The sequence below is a fragment of the Lagopus muta genome, chromosome 10 (genome assembly GCF_023343835.1).
Source record: "Lagopus muta isolate bLagMut1 chromosome 10, bLagMut1 primary, whole genome shotgun sequence".
Classification (NCBI taxonomy): Eukaryota; Metazoa; Chordata; class Aves; order Galliformes; family Phasianidae; genus Lagopus; species Lagopus muta.
The window spans coordinates 2,891,227-2,910,128 of NC_064442.1; the positions used below are offsets into that span (position 1 = coordinate 2,891,227).

The 18,902-nt window shown below is 46.6% G+C and overlaps 2 protein-coding genes across 9 annotated transcripts in view; both read right to left on the reverse strand.

Annotated features, from left to right (window-relative positions):
- The window catches only part of LRRK1 (leucine rich repeat kinase 1), a 72,709-nt gene extending 59,534 nt beyond the window's left edge, over nt 1–13,175 (reverse strand). For 2 of the 8 annotated variants that reach the window (XM_048956721.1, XM_048956714.1), the window contains exons 1-2: nt 11,537–11,875; nt 9,167–9,372 (exon numbers count right to left, since the gene is read on the reverse strand). In XM_048956721.1, coding sequence (XP_048812678.1) covers nt 9,167–9,233 — 67 coding nt within the window. In that variant the 5' untranslated portion in view covers nt 9,234–9,372; nt 11,537–11,875. Of the gene's footprint in view, nt 1–8,092; nt 8,716–9,166; nt 9,373–9,968; nt 9,987–10,435; nt 10,536–11,237; nt 11,479–11,536; nt 11,876–11,906 lie in introns of those variants that run through there. The other 6 variants (XM_048956717.1, XM_048956715.1, XM_048956716.1 and 3 more) reach the window with 6 other exon arrangements.
- A 591-nt stretch (nt 13,176–13,766) lies between these two features.
- The window catches only part of ALDH1A3 (aldehyde dehydrogenase 1 family member A3), a 35,210-nt gene continuing 30,074 nt past the window's right edge, over nt 13,767–18,902 (reverse strand). The window contains exons 11-13 of the mRNA XM_048956725.1: nt 18,382–18,539; nt 16,997–17,071; nt 13,767–16,449 (exon numbers count right to left, since the gene is read on the reverse strand). Coding sequence (XP_048812682.1) covers nt 16,377–16,449; nt 16,997–17,071; nt 18,382–18,539 — 306 coding nt within the window. The 3' untranslated portion in view covers nt 13,767–16,376. The remainder of the gene's footprint in view (nt 16,450–16,996; nt 17,072–18,381; nt 18,540–18,902) is intronic.

Consider the following 18,902-nt stretch of genomic DNA (forward strand, 5'->3'; position numbering starts at 1 on the left):
GATGCATGTTGCAGAAATATAACCTGCATCTACAACATGGCTTATCACAGCGCTCCCTGCTTCCAAAGGAAGCTTACAACCCTACAAAGAACCAGAAACGAACACACAAAAATGCTTCAAACGTAACAGTTCAGTCCTGAAGGGATCTTTTTCATTACTCCTGCATAATCTGGTGCTATTTTAAAATAGTTTGCGTGCCAACATCATGCACGCTAAGTGCTGATCTGCAGTAAATGTTTTCCAGCAAGCACACAGGATTTTGGAAAAGGCATGCTGACAGTTTCAGGTACAGCAATGCACGGTGACTAATTATCACAGAGCCAATGGAAATTATCTATTTACAACAACTCTTAACCTGCAAAGAAAAAAAAAAAAACAAAAACAAAACGAACAGATGCTCATGCAAATCTGAAAGGAAAAAAATGAAGTCCTAGGCAGAAAAGTACTTTGAGCTGCTGCCTTTTTCAGGACTCCAGAACTGAGTTATGAACAACAGACCCCTTGGAAAGCTCTGGCTATGTATTTACACAAACACTTCTTCATCATCCAGGGTAACAAGGGAGACAGAAATACCCCAAGAACATCAACACTGAGAGAAGCGGCTGTATGCAGAGCTCTGCCAGATGTGAGCAGGTTCCTGCATCTGTGCATGTGCCTACCAGATCCCCGTGACTCTGGAAATCATTTGCTTTGTCTAAGAATTTCTGATGGAATGGCTATTTCTGTTTCTCTGATGTAGAAAAGAGGCTATAGAAAGCAAAGGACACGGAATTGAGCTGAACAAGAACACAACGAAATGAACACTGGGGTACGACTGCCAGAGCAAACCCTCCTGCACTGATCAACTCTGCACTAACATGGTGATTCACCAAAGGGAACCAGGCATTCCCTCATCAGCGAGGACCACGGCTTTGCCCTCTCACCTGAGGACAGATGCCAGGCCTCACCAGCTCCAGTGTCCCTTCTAACAGGAGGAGTGCTCAAAGCATTCATGGCAAAGGGACGGCCGCTGTATCGAAAACACAAAGACTCAACCCTAAGTGAAAGTCTCTATTTTTGTCTTCTGGCCCCAGCTGTAGGTTCCAGTCCTACAGCCTGAGTTATTCCAATGTATGCTTTTGTATGCAAGGCCAGCTCTGCCACTCTTCCTTTCCAAGCTTTAAACTGAAAGACAGTCATGAAACACGCAGAAGTAGAACTACGCTTCTGGATTTTCTTTGTGTCCATTTTCAGGCATGGCTGGGAAGAGAGGAACGTTAAATCATGAAAGGTATCTCCAGCAAGGACACTGCTGTCCAACTACATCAAATAATATAACCACGAAACCAAACCAGGACTGAATTCCCATTTGCAACTTCACAAAGTACATTTTCACAGATAACTTTGGCTTCTTTTGAAACTTTCATCAGAATGGAAAAATTCCCATGCGTGACTGTTTTCTTGCTTTCAGACAACTCATTTGCTCAGTATTCGTCTAAAAAAGTAGTAAGAGAAGAAATGATGACAGTGGTTGGACGGAGCACTGCTCCATTCTGACCCCCTTGAACCCATCTGCACACCCAATTCTCCATCCCTCCATCCCTCCATCACATGACAGAGGTCCTGAGCAGCTGCTGTCACCTGCATGGTCTCTTACAGAACCTGGATATTTGAAGATTTTGCAAAGACTGGCCTGAAAGGAGGAAAAAAAGGCGTAGCAACATTAAAAAGCTATGTAAAAATACTTTGCACAACTCCAGTTTATCACATTCTTGGAGAATCTGGAAGAGGTAAAGAAGATTAATCAGATAAACGGCCTGCCTAATTGTAAGATTACAAATGAAACAAGCTTGGTTGGCTGAGGACGGAAGAATGAAGGCTGGATAGAGATGGGAGCACTGTTTATAAATACACCCGGAGGGAGACATCAGGGAAGGAGGAGAGCTATTTGTGTGCTGGGTATGAATACATTTCAGCTGCCAATTAGAAGAAAGTATGAGGAGTTGGAGAAATGAGGCTTTGGAACAGTTCTCTAGAAAAAGCAAAAGGAACAGATGAGTAACTCATTGAAAATATGCCTTGCATAAGATTGAGGAGGGTGACAGCAGGACATGGGCCCTCAGCCCTGCCCATCCTTACAGCCGTGTTCCGAATTCATAGAATCATCACAGAATGGCCTGCGTTGAAAAGGACCACAGTGCTCATCCAGTTCCAACCCCCTGCTATGTGCAGGGCTGCCAACCAGCAGACCAGGCTGCACAGAGCCACATCCAGCCTGGCCTTGAATGCCTCCAGGAATGGGGCATCCACAGCCTCCCTGGGCAACCTGTTCAGTGCTTCACCACCCTCTGGGTGAAAAACTTCATGCATGCACAGAACTGAACCCAGCCATCAGACATGGATGGGCATAACAAAGACTGCTTGCAAGGAACTTGGTAGGAAGGAAGGGTGTTCATTAAACAAGCTGGTAGATCTGGGGGAATGCAGACACACCTGAGGGAAGAGTCCCTGCAAGATAACTGAGGGGGGAAATACCCCACACCATGAGATCCAAGGTCAGTACATAATTTGTTGTGCTTCTTTAACTGTTATCTTATTAAATACTTCACTCTTTGCAGTCCCCACCTCTCATCATGAAGACAGCAACTCCAGATTAGTTCAACTGGAAGTGCAATCATTGCATTGGATATGGCTGGCATCAAGAGAGATGAACAGGCAACAGCAGAGCCAAGGGAAGAGAAGAGCTGGGAAGGACACCAGAGAAATGATATGAATGTGATATTCTGGAAGAGGAAAGAAAGAAAGAAAAAGTGAGAAAGCGAGCCTCTGCTCCAGCTTCTATTGGACTTGTGAGCTTCCATTGGCTTCCATGTGAGCAAGAGCAGATCCTCAGAGTTTTCCAGGAGAAAATATCAAGGAGGGAATATTACTTTAGCAGCTGTGTCTGGAAGAGAAGAGAGAGCTTTGATGAAAGGGTCTCTGCTGTCGGCCAAAGCAGTGCTGGTTGCAAGTCAGGCTGTGTGATGATGTGCTGCCAAAAATTTAACAGGGGCTACCAGAAAAAGCCTTTCCATAGCAAGTGGCAAAACCCCAGAGTGGCAGAAGTGCCTGCATTAGCAGAGAGGGGGGAAAAGGGGAAATATTTCCTTCTTGTCTTCCCTTCTGGGAACATCAGCTCTCATTTCAGCTGAGGACAGCCAAAGATGCTGTGCTCAAATGAAGGCAGTGCTGTGAACCTGCTGCAGCTGACAGCATTTTCAGATGGCTGCTCCAAGGCAGAGAGGGCAAAACCAGGCGAGGATGTTTCATCTCCTTCCCACCAACATATGGGGAACTCAGACCCACAGCATTGGAGAACCTTTTATTTAATAGCTTTTGCTCTGTCATTGCGTGACAGATCCCAGGTGCAATACATTGGAGAACTGCAACCGTGATAACAAGCCAACTTGAGGGATGGCTTTTTTGTTTTGCAAGCTACATCTGAGATCTGAAAAGGGATCGTGTCCATTAGTGTTTATTTTTTAAATTAAAACATTCCTGTTTGATGCAAAAATAAAAGCTTTTTCAAAGGCTCTTTGATGTGAAGGATGGCAGACATGCAGGAGGAGGTCTGGTCTTCAGCAATTACCAGCACTCCTTTCGAGTCTTACTCCCTAGATGGGATTTCAGTGTGAAGCAGATAATCACACTGCAGAGTGTGGCAGCAATAACCTGCAGTCAAACCACTCCTTGCCCAAGGTGGAAATGCAACAGACAAACCTGCAAACCAACTAAACGCAGGTGGGGCAGTTCCAAAGCAGAAATGCTTTTACAAGATTGCCTGCTGAACTCCTCCCTGGTAGCCGCGCCAGCTTTCCAAGCGATATTCTGATCATTAAAACAAGCAGTGATGTAATTTCCACAGCGACCACAAACATACCGAGAATATTTGAGCTAAATTTATCCCGACTTCTCCTTTGAATCACTGCTTCGGTTTGTTCTTTTTCCATGATTTTCAGCTACGCACAGGAAAGGAGCAGCGGAGAGAGTGGGACAGAGCTGTCCCAGCAGTGCCTGAAATGCCAGCCTCCATGCTTGCCACATTTGAAGCATTACGGAGGAATTTAAACCATTTTGCAGCTTCCACCAGAGATCCCCTCTGACTGCAGGAGGGCTCTTTGAAGGGGAAAGGTCTTCACGGACACACAGTTATGGTGAAACAACCAGCACCCAAATGAAAGGGCTCTGCTGTGGTTTTACCTAACCATGCAGAGAAGCAATCGCTGAGCGTACAGACTGATTAAGGAAGGGAATTAAATATCAGCCTAACTCCTAACATCATTCCTAACCCTAACGGGCTGCCCAGAGAGGCTATGGATGCTCCATCCCTGGAGGTGTTCAAGGCCAGGTTGGATGGGGCTCTGGGCAGCCTGGTCTAGTATTAAACACGAAGGCTGGCAGCCTTGCATGCAGTACGGAAGTGGAGCTTGATGATCCTTGAGGTCCCTTCCAACCCAAGCCATTCTATGAGTCCATGACCTCCGTTTAAAATCCAGGATGGGACCTAATAAAGGACAGAACTCACTTATACAGCAGACTGAGAGCTTGCTGGCATCAAACCCTTCCCCCGACACCCTCATCTACCATGCAAACATTTCCTCTGTTAGCTGCCTTCTGCCAAGCACAGCCTGGCAGCCCCATTACTGATCAGAGAGATGGAAATCAAACAAACAGCAGCCTTAACGCTCTAAGGATTCCTGCAGGTCGGGCCCAGAGCCAGTTATATCAGCACAGAGACTTAATGGGTTTTAGATAAGGCCCCCCAAAGGCTTCAGAGAGGATGAAAAAAAAAAAAAAGAAAAATCATAGCACTTTCTTTAATGCAAGTATAAAATTACCTACAGCATCACTGGCAAAACAATAAATCAATTACAGGCCTGGTAAAGACTGAGTAGGTGTGAACACTATCAATTGCTTTTTCCCACTGAAATACAGTACAGCAGTTCAGGCCATGACCACAGTGCCAACCTCACCCGACAGCAACACAGCCACAGGTAGGGAGCTCCTGCACACAGGTTCTAAGTGGAAAGGATTTTCTTTCCTTATCACCCTATCTTTGCTTTTTTTCTTGGCATTCTGACAGAGTTATCTTCAGTTCCATGTCAGGGTAACACACAACTGGTAAATTTTAACTGGAATTTGGAAAAATAAAGCTGTAAAGCAAGAGATAAAGCCAAGCATAGCTCAGATAAAGATCAGCGTTCCACTACTGCCTGAAATTCAAGCTGTCTTTCAGGCTGGACTCTGCCCAGTTGGCTTCCCAAGGTCTGTGCCACATCGCTGGCGTTCCCAGCAGCGCTTTCCTTCTTGCTGCCGCCCTGAAGTTACAGCAATCACTGGGAAAAATTGGAGCTGCCACCCTTCAGTGTTCCTTTACACCCCCTTGACTCCAGGCTGGCACAGCAACCGTGAGCACAAGAACCAATTTCCCAAAGCAAACAGCTTTTTTGGATGCCTTTGATTCAAAATAAGGAACACCTTCGGTGGGATGTTCCTGAAGAACAGCTGAAACGTCTTAAATTGGGCACCTAACTGTACACATCCCTGCATTCACTGCCATTTTGGTGTGACACGTGGCTGTGCTACAGGCTGGTAGCAGCGCAGGCTGCACCACACGAGCTTTCGGCTGCAGGCTGCCCTTCTGCATCATTTGGTCCCTTGTGAGATTTCACCACTTCTGTATGAAGCGTGTATTTAAATGTGTTTAAAAATACAAGCCTATTGCCACTTCACCAGTGTACTTCCTATTCCTGCACAGCATTTCCTACTTCTCTTTCTGCAGGGCATTAGTAAGACCAGCTCACATCAATACCTGAGCTATTTTTTGCCCACACATCCTCCCCCTGTTGTTGTGTTTTTTCACTTGTGAGAATACTTTCAATTCACTTTTTGGACTCAAATTAACTCACAGCTTAACAAGCAGGAAGAAAAACAGGGAGCCCACAGCGCTTGCTGTACAGAAGCTCAAGCAGCCAGCAGGCTTTGCAGGTCTCAATGCTCTGCATGCATCCCAGCTATCCTCCTGCTCCTCCTTGCTCCCACACTGCTGCAACAGACCCAGATGATGCTTCCAGACCCTGCAAGAAGACATTGTCCCAGGAGCACAGCCAGTTTCAAAGACATCCTAAGTCTCTATTACTTAACCCTGGGCTGTCGCCATTCAATCCCTTGTGAAACTTCCCATGTAGAGCTACAGGGTTGGTAGAGCAGTGCTTCCTGTCTGAATGGCCTTAGCTCTCCCTGCAAAGCTCTTCTCACCAGTGCTGGAGGGCCGCTGCACCACCACCAAAGGTCCCTTCTTTCAGACCAAGCACAAAGCCCTGTGCCATTTGGGAAGCACTGGCACCACTGTCCCACACTGTGTAACACAACCCACATGATGATACAGCACACCTCATCAGTACTCATCTCCAGATTTAGAAGAGAGAAGAGACACCCTCTGCTGTGTCTGAAAGGCAATCCAGTTCCAGCACACAAAATGCACACAAACAACCTGGGACTCTGATGAGGATTCTTGGTAACAGAGATGAGCCCTCTAACAAAATTATCCTTGCATTTCAGAAGACAATTATTGCTTTTCTACACCTTCGCTGAATTGTTTCCTACAAACTTGTATGAGAATTAAATGCTAACTGTAAAATTTCTATGGGTTTCCTTTCCTATGGACTTCCTTCCTACCAGAACCACGTTATGTCACTTTCACTGTATTACACAGAGCTCTTCAACTCAGTTAAAATAAAGCCACACTGCTTCAGGAGAGCCTGCAGCCACCCCATACCTCTGCTGGCCTTCACACTTTTTCATTCAGATTACGTGAACAAATCCAGAGAGGGAAAGCTGAGTTTGAAGAGCTCCAAAAAGGGAGCATCGCTCTGCACTGCAGCCACAAGAGGAGCCCAGCAGCATCCTTGAGGCTGCTCAGGTTTGGTTGAAGACCACAGATGCTGGTGGGAAGCTGGGATGCAAGCTGGGATGCAGGCAGGATTGCTGCTGTAGCCACGTGGAATAGCAGAGGGAGGTGTGGACACAGCAAGGTGAGCACACCTTATCATATGTTACATTTGCTTGCTTGAGTCAGTGATGCTGCAGGTTGTCCCTGTGAACATCTGACCACACGCACAGCTGTCAGGGATAAAAAGCCCTAAAGCCTTAATGCTGTCACATAATCAAGGGATGGGCTGTATGTACAACTTGCTTGTATATACCCACACATCCTGCCCAAAAGCAGACTTGAGGCACAAATGGGGTCCTCAGCATTAAATATCTGTGATCTCACTCCCCTTCCCTGCGTTTCCCACCCGATGGCAGCAGGAGGCTGCATCCAGGTTGATAATGGATGCATGTAAACAATAGATTCAATAGTGGAAGCTGAGTGAGTCACTGCATTCCTGCATTCAAGTTGTGTAACAGGATCCAAAGGCAGAACAAGGACCAGCCAGCGGGCCAGCTAGATAATGACAATTATTCTTGGCAGGACCCAAAGAATCCCCAAACAAAAACGAGTTTAAACACATGCAGTATGATCACAAAGAGCAAACGGAGCAGGCAGCACAGATCTTCTGCTCTCCTGGGATTGCTCTGCCAGTACTCCAAAACTGCTCATCAAGTGAAACAATCCACGCACGTCAGAGCAGAAGAGTTATAACCATGAGATCTGTGTGCCTCCAGTTCAACCGACTGCATTTACATAACAGAAAGACATAGGAAATTTCTCAGAAGAAGAACTGAATTCCCAGCACAGAGATTCACACATGCCCTGTTCTCATTATTCGCTCACACACTGATTTGCTTATTTGCTGTATCTTTAAACAAGAAAAACTTGTCAAATCACCACTGCAGAATAAAAGCATTAGCAGCTCTTAACACTTGAGAATTAAAACCCTGCTCATGAAGGATGCTTCGCATCGGCCAGCATTCAATTGGAGATATTTCCTCCAGAGAGAAATGCAGGTGACAGAAGTCAACGATATTAAAGGCAATCAGAAACGTTCAGTTATTGAGTACTAGAGAAAGGTGCAGTGCTAATTAACCAAACTAAACAAATTAAGGCTTAAGGAATAAGCAGAATACATACAGAGGAAGGGAAGAGTTCCCAGAGCTCCCTGTGACGCTGGTGAGGAATGTCTTCAAGCAAGAGGAGGAGGACTCTGAATCAAGTATCAGATCTTGCTTCATCGTTGCTGATAAAACCCAAAATAGGGCTGCAAATACATTAGCTCCTATCGAAGCCTGCTTACTCAGTACAAAGCGTCAAACACACCTTCATCCCACACGCAGCACGCAGATGCTGCCTCCTAATGAAGCATTTGTTCCAAGGGGGGAACACCGTTACACAACGAGCAGAGGGCTGTTCCACAATGCAGAAATAAAGCTGGGTTTTGGCTCAGAGAAGGGCAGCAGTGCCCGGGAACTGAGGGTTCCAGTGAGAAAAATAGGCCAAAAGTTAAAAAAATTAAAAAAAAAAACAAAGGAAAAAAAAATGGAAACAACCTGAAGCATATGTCCCTTCCTACAGAGACATTTCCACCCACAGATCTATTATATTACATAAACGCAGAGCTCCCCATCCGCCCCAGCAGTAAATCACTGCAGTCCCTGAAGCTGACAGCAGAACTGGAGCAGCACCCGTTCAGCCTGGGAAGCGATGCTCTGATTTTAGCAGCTCTCCTACCCCGAATACACACTGCCACAGCGTCTGGGAACATATTTGCATTCACATGCTGAAAAAGTACAGATCCTGTAAAACATATTTAGGAGCTGCCGAGACACGATGCACATATTGACTAATCCCACGGGCCTTGGGAGAAAACTTCTCTTCCAAGAAATCTATTCTTACCACACAAACAGCCCAACATTGCTCTCCTTGCAAGTAAAACTCCTTGCTCTGAACTGCAGCCTTTCTAATGCGGCTCTAATAATCAAGCCTTTCTATAAGGCTCAGTGCACTGATAGATCTTTCATACATCCAACACTCATTGCGATGCGAGTTCTCCAGGAAGCCTGGTCTGGTGGTTGGCGACCCTGCACATAGCAGGGGGGTTGAAAGTAGATGATCATTGTGGTCCTTTTCAACCCAGGCCATTCTATGATTCTATGACTCTCCTCCCGCTCCCCATCTGTGCAGGAAGGAAAGCAGTCGCCCCATTACCGTGCTGTGGATCCATGTTGCTCTCTCTGGAAACAGCAGATTCCTCCGTCCCCACGCACCAGTACATTCTGGGTCTCAGTGGTGAAGATCCAACAGAGCAAACTTTCTGCAGCGCCTCCGACTGAGCGTTGTCAAAGCTGAATGTCAGCTAAATGCAGGGCAGAGCGGCTGCTACCAAACGCCGTCCTGATGGAGCATCGTTTACCCTGGTTGAAAATCAACAGCAAAGCAAATTAACCATTCCGCTATTGATACTGCAAGAAGTGCATCCCTATGCACTCCAACACAGCTGCAAAAATGCTGCTTTGAAGAAACGCGCTATGCAAATGCGAACACAATTATTTTCATAATAGCTTCATTAAGAGCACAGCGTGAATTAAGAGGGGAAACCAACAACATCTCCACTACTGCTCCCAGTTTTCCTCCGCCAAAGCTGCTGTGCCTTTGGGTGGTGCAGCTCCACATTCCCCACAAGCTCTGTGAAGGCAGAGGGCTGAAACAATGAAACGCAGCTGGAAAAATCCTAAAGGCAACCTCAGAACCTTTCCCACCCACAACGACTGCAGTTCTGGTGTGAGAAGCTGGAAAACGTTGATGCGGTCACTGAGAATCCCCTACAGAAAGAATAGGGCTCAGAGGGACACAGCAGCATCTCTGCCCACTCCTTTTAGAGAAGCCCAGTGCTCCCAAAACAGCTTATTGAAATGCATCCTGCATGCAGACCAAGCTCAGGAGCTCTCATGCTGGCTGCTGCTGGCTGCACACAGCTCAGGCGCCTCCCATGGCATTTCTACCTTCTCACCTCTTCCAATCTGCACACCCATAACGTTTTCTCCTTTTCTGTGCCTCTTCCACAGAGATTAAAGACAAGGGCTGACTTTGCAGTCTGTGCCCAGCCAACACCAGCTTTCCTTCATTTTCTGCTTTCAGTTTCGGTCTGCAAACATTTCTCAGATTCAACACAGTGACCTTTTTCACCTTTGAACCCTATTAGATTTTCTCACGCCTGCTGTGCGATGCTGAGATTTGGACCAGAAGCCCTCATTGAACAAAACACACAAAGCACTTTGGTAAGCAGGACCCAGGTGTGTGGATGGCTTCCTGAGCTGGAGATGGGTCACTGATTCACCACCACCACCCAAAAGCTGCCTGCTCCTTCCTCGCTGCATACACAGCACTTTAACCACAAACCAAGTGTTAAAAAAAAATCATCACTGAATGCTTCATCAGCTGTTTCTAGGCAAGTGTTTGAGTTTTAGGTGCACTCACAGCAAAACTCAGCTTCTGATAATCCCTACTTTGTGTGCCTGGCAGTGGGATGCACAGCTCAGAGCTGGGCAATGGGCAAAGCCACGGGCGGCGCTTTGGTGCTTGGGAGCCTCTCAAAGGTGGGAAAAATGATTTGGGTGATCATAAGAAAAGGGAGAGGGCTGCACGCAGGCACCTTCACACCCATCCCACAGCTGAGCAATTTTGCAGCCCTAATTCTAAATGGACACAGGTGTGCAGACACAGCCCAGCATCATGGCCTCCATACATCAGGGTGCAACTCGGGCACCTGTAAGGGGCTGAGTTTGGAAACTTTCACGTGGAGGGGATGAATAAATGTTCTTCACATCCAGCAGAAGGAAAAGCAATAATTTCGATCATTGGTTCCCTTTAGCTGCAGCTATGGCAGCAAGCATCGAGCTGTCAGTGCACCACTCTATTTCCGTATTTCAGGGCCTCTGTGTCTACTAAAAACACCCCCACGGTGCTTTTACCTTAAGCAAGATGCACCCAGCTGTAACACGTGCAAATACCGTGTCTTGATTTGATGCAGGGAGAGAGAACTCCCGGAAAAACGGCCCGTGCGGGTCCTCTGAGCTCTGCAGAATGCCACACCGCAGAAAGAGCACAAGAACACAGCCGGGGGAGGGCTGCAACCCCATCACATGTATTCCCAACGCCTCTCCTGAGTCTCCGTCACCGCGTTTTGGTGAAGCGGAGCCCCGCAGGGAACAACCGCGGAAAAAAAGCACAGCAGATCGCACGACGGAGATCGAGGAGGCACCCGGTGCGTTCAACTCACCAGGAAGCGGCACCATCGATCCCAGCCAGCAACGCGAGCCCCACGTTGCCCTTAAATCCCGGGCGGGCTGAAGCGGTTCGGGATGACGGCGCGGTGCCGCCCCGCACAGCCCCCGCTCCGCCGCCGCCCCGCGCACACGCAGCGCCCGCCGCCCCCGCTCGCTCCGCAACTTCGCTCCCAACTTTTTTTCGGAAGCTCGTTCCCCGCTTCTCTCCGCACTGAAAAGCCCCCCCCCCACACACGCACACCACTCCACCCGCCCCGCAGCCGGCGTTGCGCTGTGGCACGGGCAGCCGTACCTCCTGCGTCCCGGGGCTGGCGGCTCTCCGCTGCCGCCGCCACCGCCGCCTCCTCCTCCTCCGGCGCCGGCCGGCCGCCTCGCTGTGCTGCGCGGGAGGCGGAGGGAGGAAGAAAGGGAAAGGAGCGGGGCAGCCGCGCGGCGCCTCCTCCGCCACCGGCCCCGGCTGGGCCCGCCCGGGAGCCGCGGTCAGGGCGCGGTCGGGGCCGCGTCTCGCCCGGAACCCCGTTGGCTGCTCGGGACGCCGCTCAGCGCCCTTCCCCGCCGTGGGGCACGGCGAGGACCGCGGGGCTGCCCCGATGCCAGGCTCGTTCCCCACACCCATCGTTTGGTGTCCGCCCTCTGCCTGGGTTCGCCCTACTCGTGCTTACACCGCTTTCGTTTTGCGCGTTCTTTTTCTTCCTGAAAGAACCGGAGGCGGAGGGGCCGCACCGCCATCTCTCAGCCGTGCGGGTGCTTCGACGCTCGGATTTGTGCCCGAGGCCCGGCCCAACCCGAGATCTGTTTTCTAAAGGCTGCTCCTCGCCCGGATCCCGGAGCTGCTCCACTCAGGAAAAACACAGCAGCATCGCCCCCTGCCTCCCGCCGGGCGCCGCAGCCAACACGTGCGGTGCGCGCATCCCTGCCCGCCGCAGCGCCCCGCACCGCCTGGGGCCGCACCGGCTTTCACTGCGCGGTAGTCCGGCTGTATCTTCCCCACCCGACGTACCTCACTAAGGGAAAGCATTTCGGCGTGCCTTTCGTTTATTTATAACGCTCCCTTGAACGACACGCACGGATCCTTCTCTGGACCAAATCAAGAGATGCGGTTCTTGAGGATGGAAAAAGCCATATCCGTGGCTGCTGCTGCTGCCTGAAGTTTGTTCTGCAGTGCTTTTCTCTCTGTGGTTATGGAGACATAGAGAAGATCTTCACGGGTGCTTTCAAGTGTGTTCAGATGTCCATTAATCTGCATCTGGCTGCAGCCACCTGTTGGGCACCCTCTGCACCTTCCATCGAGTCTGCTGTCTTTTATGCCTCACGCTCTGGTTCTTATACAGACCCTTCTTACACTTTATTTTTTTTCCCCCACCACTGTGTGAAAAAAGAATAAAATCTACAATCACGTTTTCCCCCTTTGTTCTGAAAGAGACCATAACTTCCCTTAGCACTAATTCCTTCGCTCCATCTTTTTTTCCTGTTCCAAATCTCATCCCACTCTTCCCGGCTTTACTCATAACTCCACTGCTCACATCACTCACAACAATCCCTTTTTATCTCCATGCTTCTCCCTTCTCATGTTTGGCCACAGAGCTCCTGAGTGGTGCTATTACCGAGTGGAAAATCAATGGGCTTTGGCTTGGTGTGTGTAGGGAGATGGTAGGCGTTTGTATCTATTCTCACCTGGTCCAGTGGTTGGTGACCCTTCCTGTGGCAGGGTTGAAACTACATGATTTTTGAGGTCCTTTTCAACCCAGGCCATTCGGTGATTCTGTGATCAGATGTGAAGAGCGTTAAAAATGATGGTATGTTCCTGCTCTGTCTCCTTTGCTGATAAGGGAGATAAGACAGGAATGTCTCATCATGGGGCAGTCATACAACAGTGGCTGTGTCTCAGAGGGTTTCAGGAAGCCCCATCTGGCAGCAGTGCCTTCAGATTTCTCCATCTGGAGGCCCATTTCAGAAGGCATAAAGGATCCATCCCGCTTTGCACTGGAAGGAGCTGTGCCTGCTTTGGCAGCTGCAGTTCTCCTCCCCTCTCCACTCACTGCAAGTGGCACAGCTTTCAAGAGAGCCTGCTCAGAGGGTAAGCTAACAGCCACTCAACCCAGCTTTTATTTGTAAAGCTGACCACACTTCAGCACTTGGTTTCCCTTGCCTTTTTTTAGAGCACACAATTCTTCACCAATTGCAGAAGCAAATCCAAGTTGTGAATCCTTCACAGCTCCCCTGTGCGATACAGAACCCCCATGTACACACCAGCAGACTCTCCACATTCAGCCCTGCTGCACGGAAAGGGCACCTGGACACCACATCTTGTGAGCCCAGAGCACATTTCTGTATGGGGAACACTGCTTCTGTATGGGGAAACAGACACCAGGCTGTTCAAGGAAGAACCCCCTGCAACCAACAGCACAGTGCCATGCTGTTCCACAAGTGAGGAGCCTTAACCCCTTCCAGTGTACAAGCAATAGAAGTTTCCCACTCCCCCTTCTTACTTTGAGCCATATCAATATGCAGCACGCAGAAACTACTTCACAAAGTCAAACATTTATTAGGAACAAGAACTATTACAAAAAGATGCCCATAGTCTAAATATATACAAGAAGTTTAAACATAGCATTTTCATGTACCCTTGGTTATAAAAATACATTAGATTAACTGTATCCTAATTTATAAATATAGTTTGTTGTTTTTTTTTTTTCTTTTTTTATAAAGTAGTATTTCATGAAAGCCTTACTGTGCAATGAAAGAATATATACCCTCTAAGGGGTTGTTTTAAAGTTAGTGTCTAGTGTAATATAATTTAGAAAATTCAGTGTGTAGAGTCAAACCCTGATTTATACAATACGAGATACACTGACTTAAAAAACTTGATATGGGAAAAAAAAGAAGTTGAAATATATATTATACATATAAAGCCAAAATATTAGGATTGTAAGAACTTCAAATGATTTCAGTATTGACCGCTGTTAATCAAAAGTGAATACAGAGATACATCAGGATAACCAGCCTTTTACTGTTTGCCTTACCTCCATCCTGCCCGACTGCAGCCCCAGTAAATCATCTGGTAGGCAAAAGTAAAACGTTTGTCTGAGAAGACGTTTGAGCTTTAAGTGTATTACAAAAATAGAAGCTTATTTACAATGTTCCCATTTGGCCTTTTGTGGGGTGAGGGAGGACACTTTCTTTGTTGGATGGGGAGATGTGCCCACCTCCCACCGCCATGGGAGGACAGGCACTCAGATGTACACAGCTGTTGGAGGTATGTCGTTTAAGTAATTAAGCAGTGTTGAAGTGCAAACTAATAAGGAAGTTTAGGCTCATGCAAACTTTTTCCTTAACTTACTATCCCCCACCTTCCTTCCTCCTTCTGATAAACATCCACTCATGCAACTGAACTCGTTACTGACAGCTACCTCTCTGATCACAGAAGTTGCTGGTTAAGATCTTGCTTAAGATCACAGAAGAGAAGTTAGACCTTCATTTCTGCTTCAAGCCCTGACATCCAGAAAAACCCCAAGCGACAGTCTTCACCAGTGCTCCATGGAGAACTGCCCACGTTCCATAAGGAATCTGCATTGCTTTGCTTTCAGAAGATGAGCCTAGCAACATCAGATGAACTTCCTAACCAGCTGACACCACTAAATCCTGCTTTCTTGCAGCTCCTGCAGACATGGAGCTTCTCATCTATTTGTAAGTGGTTCTCCAGTACACAATCAGGAAAGTAATGAAGCCAGGAACTGAGGACAGCAGGTGGCTTTTCATTAACCTTGTAGTAAGCAACATCTGGGCATGCAAAGAAACGACTGCAGGAGATTCTAAGGCATGAACTTGGTGTGACAGCCACTCCATGGATGCTGTTCATGGGGGTGCATGCCTACACAACTGTAAGCCACAGACATGGCAGTTCATTCCTCAGTGAAGGAACAGCTGCAGAATGACAACACTTACTGCAAAGTGCTGACACATTTAAGTCCAGCCATAACTCATTCCAGGCTAACTCATCTGTACACCTACATGCTTAACATTCAGTATGAGCTTAGGAGCACCTGCCTTTTTATACTGTACTTCCAGAAATCCATTTTAAGCTACATTCACAAGGGATAAAGAAGCAGTGAGAAGAACTCATACGTTTTACTCTCACAATGATAGCTCTGGCTCAAAAAATGAAGAGATGTTCACACAGTTACAGCAAAAGAGAGAGGAGGACAGCCTTCTGCAGCTCTCCTGCTCCCTCTCAGAAGGAGTGGCATGGGGTGTTTTCCATGGGGTATCTACCATGCTAAGTGTTTAGAATTCAACTTTGTATCATCACGGTAAGTACAGTGCAAAATCCTCTTGCAAAAAGTGCTACAGTGAAGGTATGAGATACAATTGTGACTCAGTGGGAGCCAGAAGAGCTAGCAAGTGTGTAACTTGCATTTACAGCATGTATGATGTGTGCACACCAAAACATCAGCTTCAGAGGACACTTGGAAGTCTAGCTCTGTCAAGAGACATGCTGGCCCCAAAGGAGTCCTCTAAGTAACTCCCACCAATGTCATTCAGGGCTAGAATATCACCAGCGTGGAAGATGCATGTATAATTAGAGAGACCAAGATAGCTCTTTCAAAAACCATTTCTTTACAGATCCTTCCATGAAAGCTTGCACTCCCATCTAAAACTCCAGCTGCAGTCTTCACACAGACTCCATCAGTGTCAGTTGTACTAGCCTTATCACACAAGTCCATTTATACCAAGTGAAATCCAAGTGCATCTGAAGAAGTTTAACAGTCAGCTAATTGCTAATGGTACCAGAAGTCTCTTTAACATGCCAATGATGTTCAGATCCTTTAGGGGTATAGTTTGAAAGCAGATGTCCTGCTAACACTGTGACTGGGGAGTATTTTAGACACAGGTAGCAGATGAGTGTTAAGACAGGGATTGTACAGCACAAGTGTGTGCTCTGCTGCCAGTAGGGTCAGTTAAATCAGTTTTCAGAGAGCCAGTTGAAAAAATGGAGTCCAGTAAATTCAGTGATTCTAGAGGAATGAAGTTAGGCATTTCCATTTTCTTTCTTACCCCTCCCCTCCCACCTGCTCTGAACACGTCCCCAGTGTGTCACATTCAGAATGTCAGCATTTTTAGGCCTCCTGTTTTCATGGACTCTTCTGGGACAGTTTAATGGTGACTGTTTTCACCTCAGTATATTCTGCCAAAGCATATTCACCACTGGAAAAGAAGAGAGAGAAAGGGACAAATGATTGTGTGCACTTCCTTAGGAGGTTTCTGCACAAGTGCATCATCAGATCAACAGCTGCTGTAGGCCACTAAAATCAGATGTGAATTTGCCCAAGATATCATTTCGCTCAGTGTGTCTAATAATCATGGTACACATTCACATACATACAGCTACACTGTCACAGCAGCAGCTTTGAATGCTTCTGGCCAACTCACAAGATGACATCTCATGACTCTCAGTGAAAACTGAATGCTATTCTGGTAAGTCATACAAGAAATAACCACACCAGTAAGCAAAAAGGCTTGCAGGTGGAATTGACTGCCATTAAGATTTTATAAAGCAGGTGAAGGTAATCCTGAAGGCACTGCTTATGCCTCCATAGCTGTGCTTTTAATCCATGCTGTACTGGCCTAGCACCAACCTGCACAGCATGCTGTAAGCATAAGTTCACAAGAAAATTCAACAATATAATCACCAAGTCACAATAATTACTGCATTTACAATTCACAAATAAACAAAATACTGAGCAAAACTTACAGTTCTCTGCCATTTCCTGACATTTTAAAGCCACCAAAAGGAGCCTGTGCATACAGAGCATTGTAACAGTTGATCCTACAATGAAAACATCAATTGTAAAAAGATAACATCAAGGAGAAGCAAGGTGATGACAACAGACACGTTATAAAGAAAGGCTGTCAGTTTTCTTTTTATACAGTTTGTTTCCTTGAGAGATCAGATTTTAGCAATAAAATCTTATTTTGCTACAGAAGACATTTGGGCGGTGCTCTGAGTCTGCCTCATGTCTCAACTTCCTAGCCTCTAATGGCTCAGACATTCATGCTTGAGCTGGATTTTATGCTTGTTTAGAGTAAACTAAAAGCCCAGCCCAGCTCCTAATTTAACTCCAACATGGTGTAGGAACCAGATGGATTTTAAGGTTCCTTCCTACCCAAGCCATTCTGTCATTCTAAAATAAACACATTTTCTACAAAAGCTGTCTAAATGCTCACCACCCACTTCCAGGTACAGAGAAGAAGTTAGCCTGCATTAGACACTTGTGTTCTAGTAAAACAGAAGTTCTTCTACCCAGTTCTAATAGGCACTGTGTAGAAAGAGCTAATGCAGATACTTCCTCAGCAACTCAGTGAGATGAAATGACTGAAGAGAAGCAGGTGTGCTCTGTTGCTGTAGGACTGCACCTTCATGTAGGTACAGCACGGGTATCCTTCAAAGCTTTAGCAAAGGGTTGCTAGTTAGGGTAGTATGGTTAGGTTGAGGTTGGACTCAATGATCTTTAAGGTCTTTTCCAACCTGAGCAATTTATGATTCTATGATTGTGTATTTTTATGTATTTTTCAGAGGTAGATTCTTCTGGCACAGATTTCTGAAATCATTCTGCATGCATAAAATTAGACACCAGATCACATTCCTGTCCTTACTGGGGAAAAAAAAACACCAACAAATCAGTATTCCATCTTTAACATTGTTCCAATATAAGAAACGCTGTAGCAAGAATACCCACAGATCTTTCCAACAGTGGTGTGATGCCATCTACTGCCCATAGTCATTTGTGCAGGACCCCTTCTGGTGCTGCCTTAAGATCACGAGCTGCTTTTTTTCTACATACATGGTTTTGGAAGGCATCGTATCTGGTGGAACTTGGTAAAACCCCTTCATCTTCTGAATTATCCAGAAGTGAAGAACTACAGTGACTGAATTAACAAAGATACTAGTTCGTGCCAGAACGTCTGGTCCTCACCACTTCAGTCTGATACATGGACATTGCTTTCCAGCAAAATACCAAGAATTAAAGAGACTCATGAATGTGACCTCCAGCACTTACACAGGTTTCCAAATTACACAGCCCTCCTCATTCCCAGCAAACAAAACACCAGGTTAAACTCATATTCCATCCTGCTTACCAGACAGTTCCCGACTGCAGAGCAGAAGCTAACGTTAATGCTCTGTCCAGATTCTTTGTGAACACTGCAGCTGTGAGTCCATACTCGGTATTGTTGGCTCTTCTTATGACCTCTTCTATACTCTTGAACTTCATAATAGGCTGAACTGGCCCAAAAATCTGCACATCAATTAAACATTAGTATAAGAAAGCCTTTTCTACTCATGGTAATTTTGAAGCAATCAGAAGCTCTGTTTGGATAATATAATTGAAACATTATACACATTTCATAGCCTTCAAGAATTCACTAGAAGACTCTCTTTAAAACTACTGATTAAACTGAATTAAAATACAGTGATGTGCTTTGGTGGTTAATAAGTGCTGAAAGCCACAGCTAACAGATGAGCTACAAAAATCAAAATAAGCAGAGTTAGATCTGGACAAGTTTCAGAAAGTCAAAAAGCAATTAGTGTATTCCAAACATTGCAAGTTTTCTTTAACTTCCCTTTTGCCAGTGTATGCAGTTAATTTGCATGCAGTGCA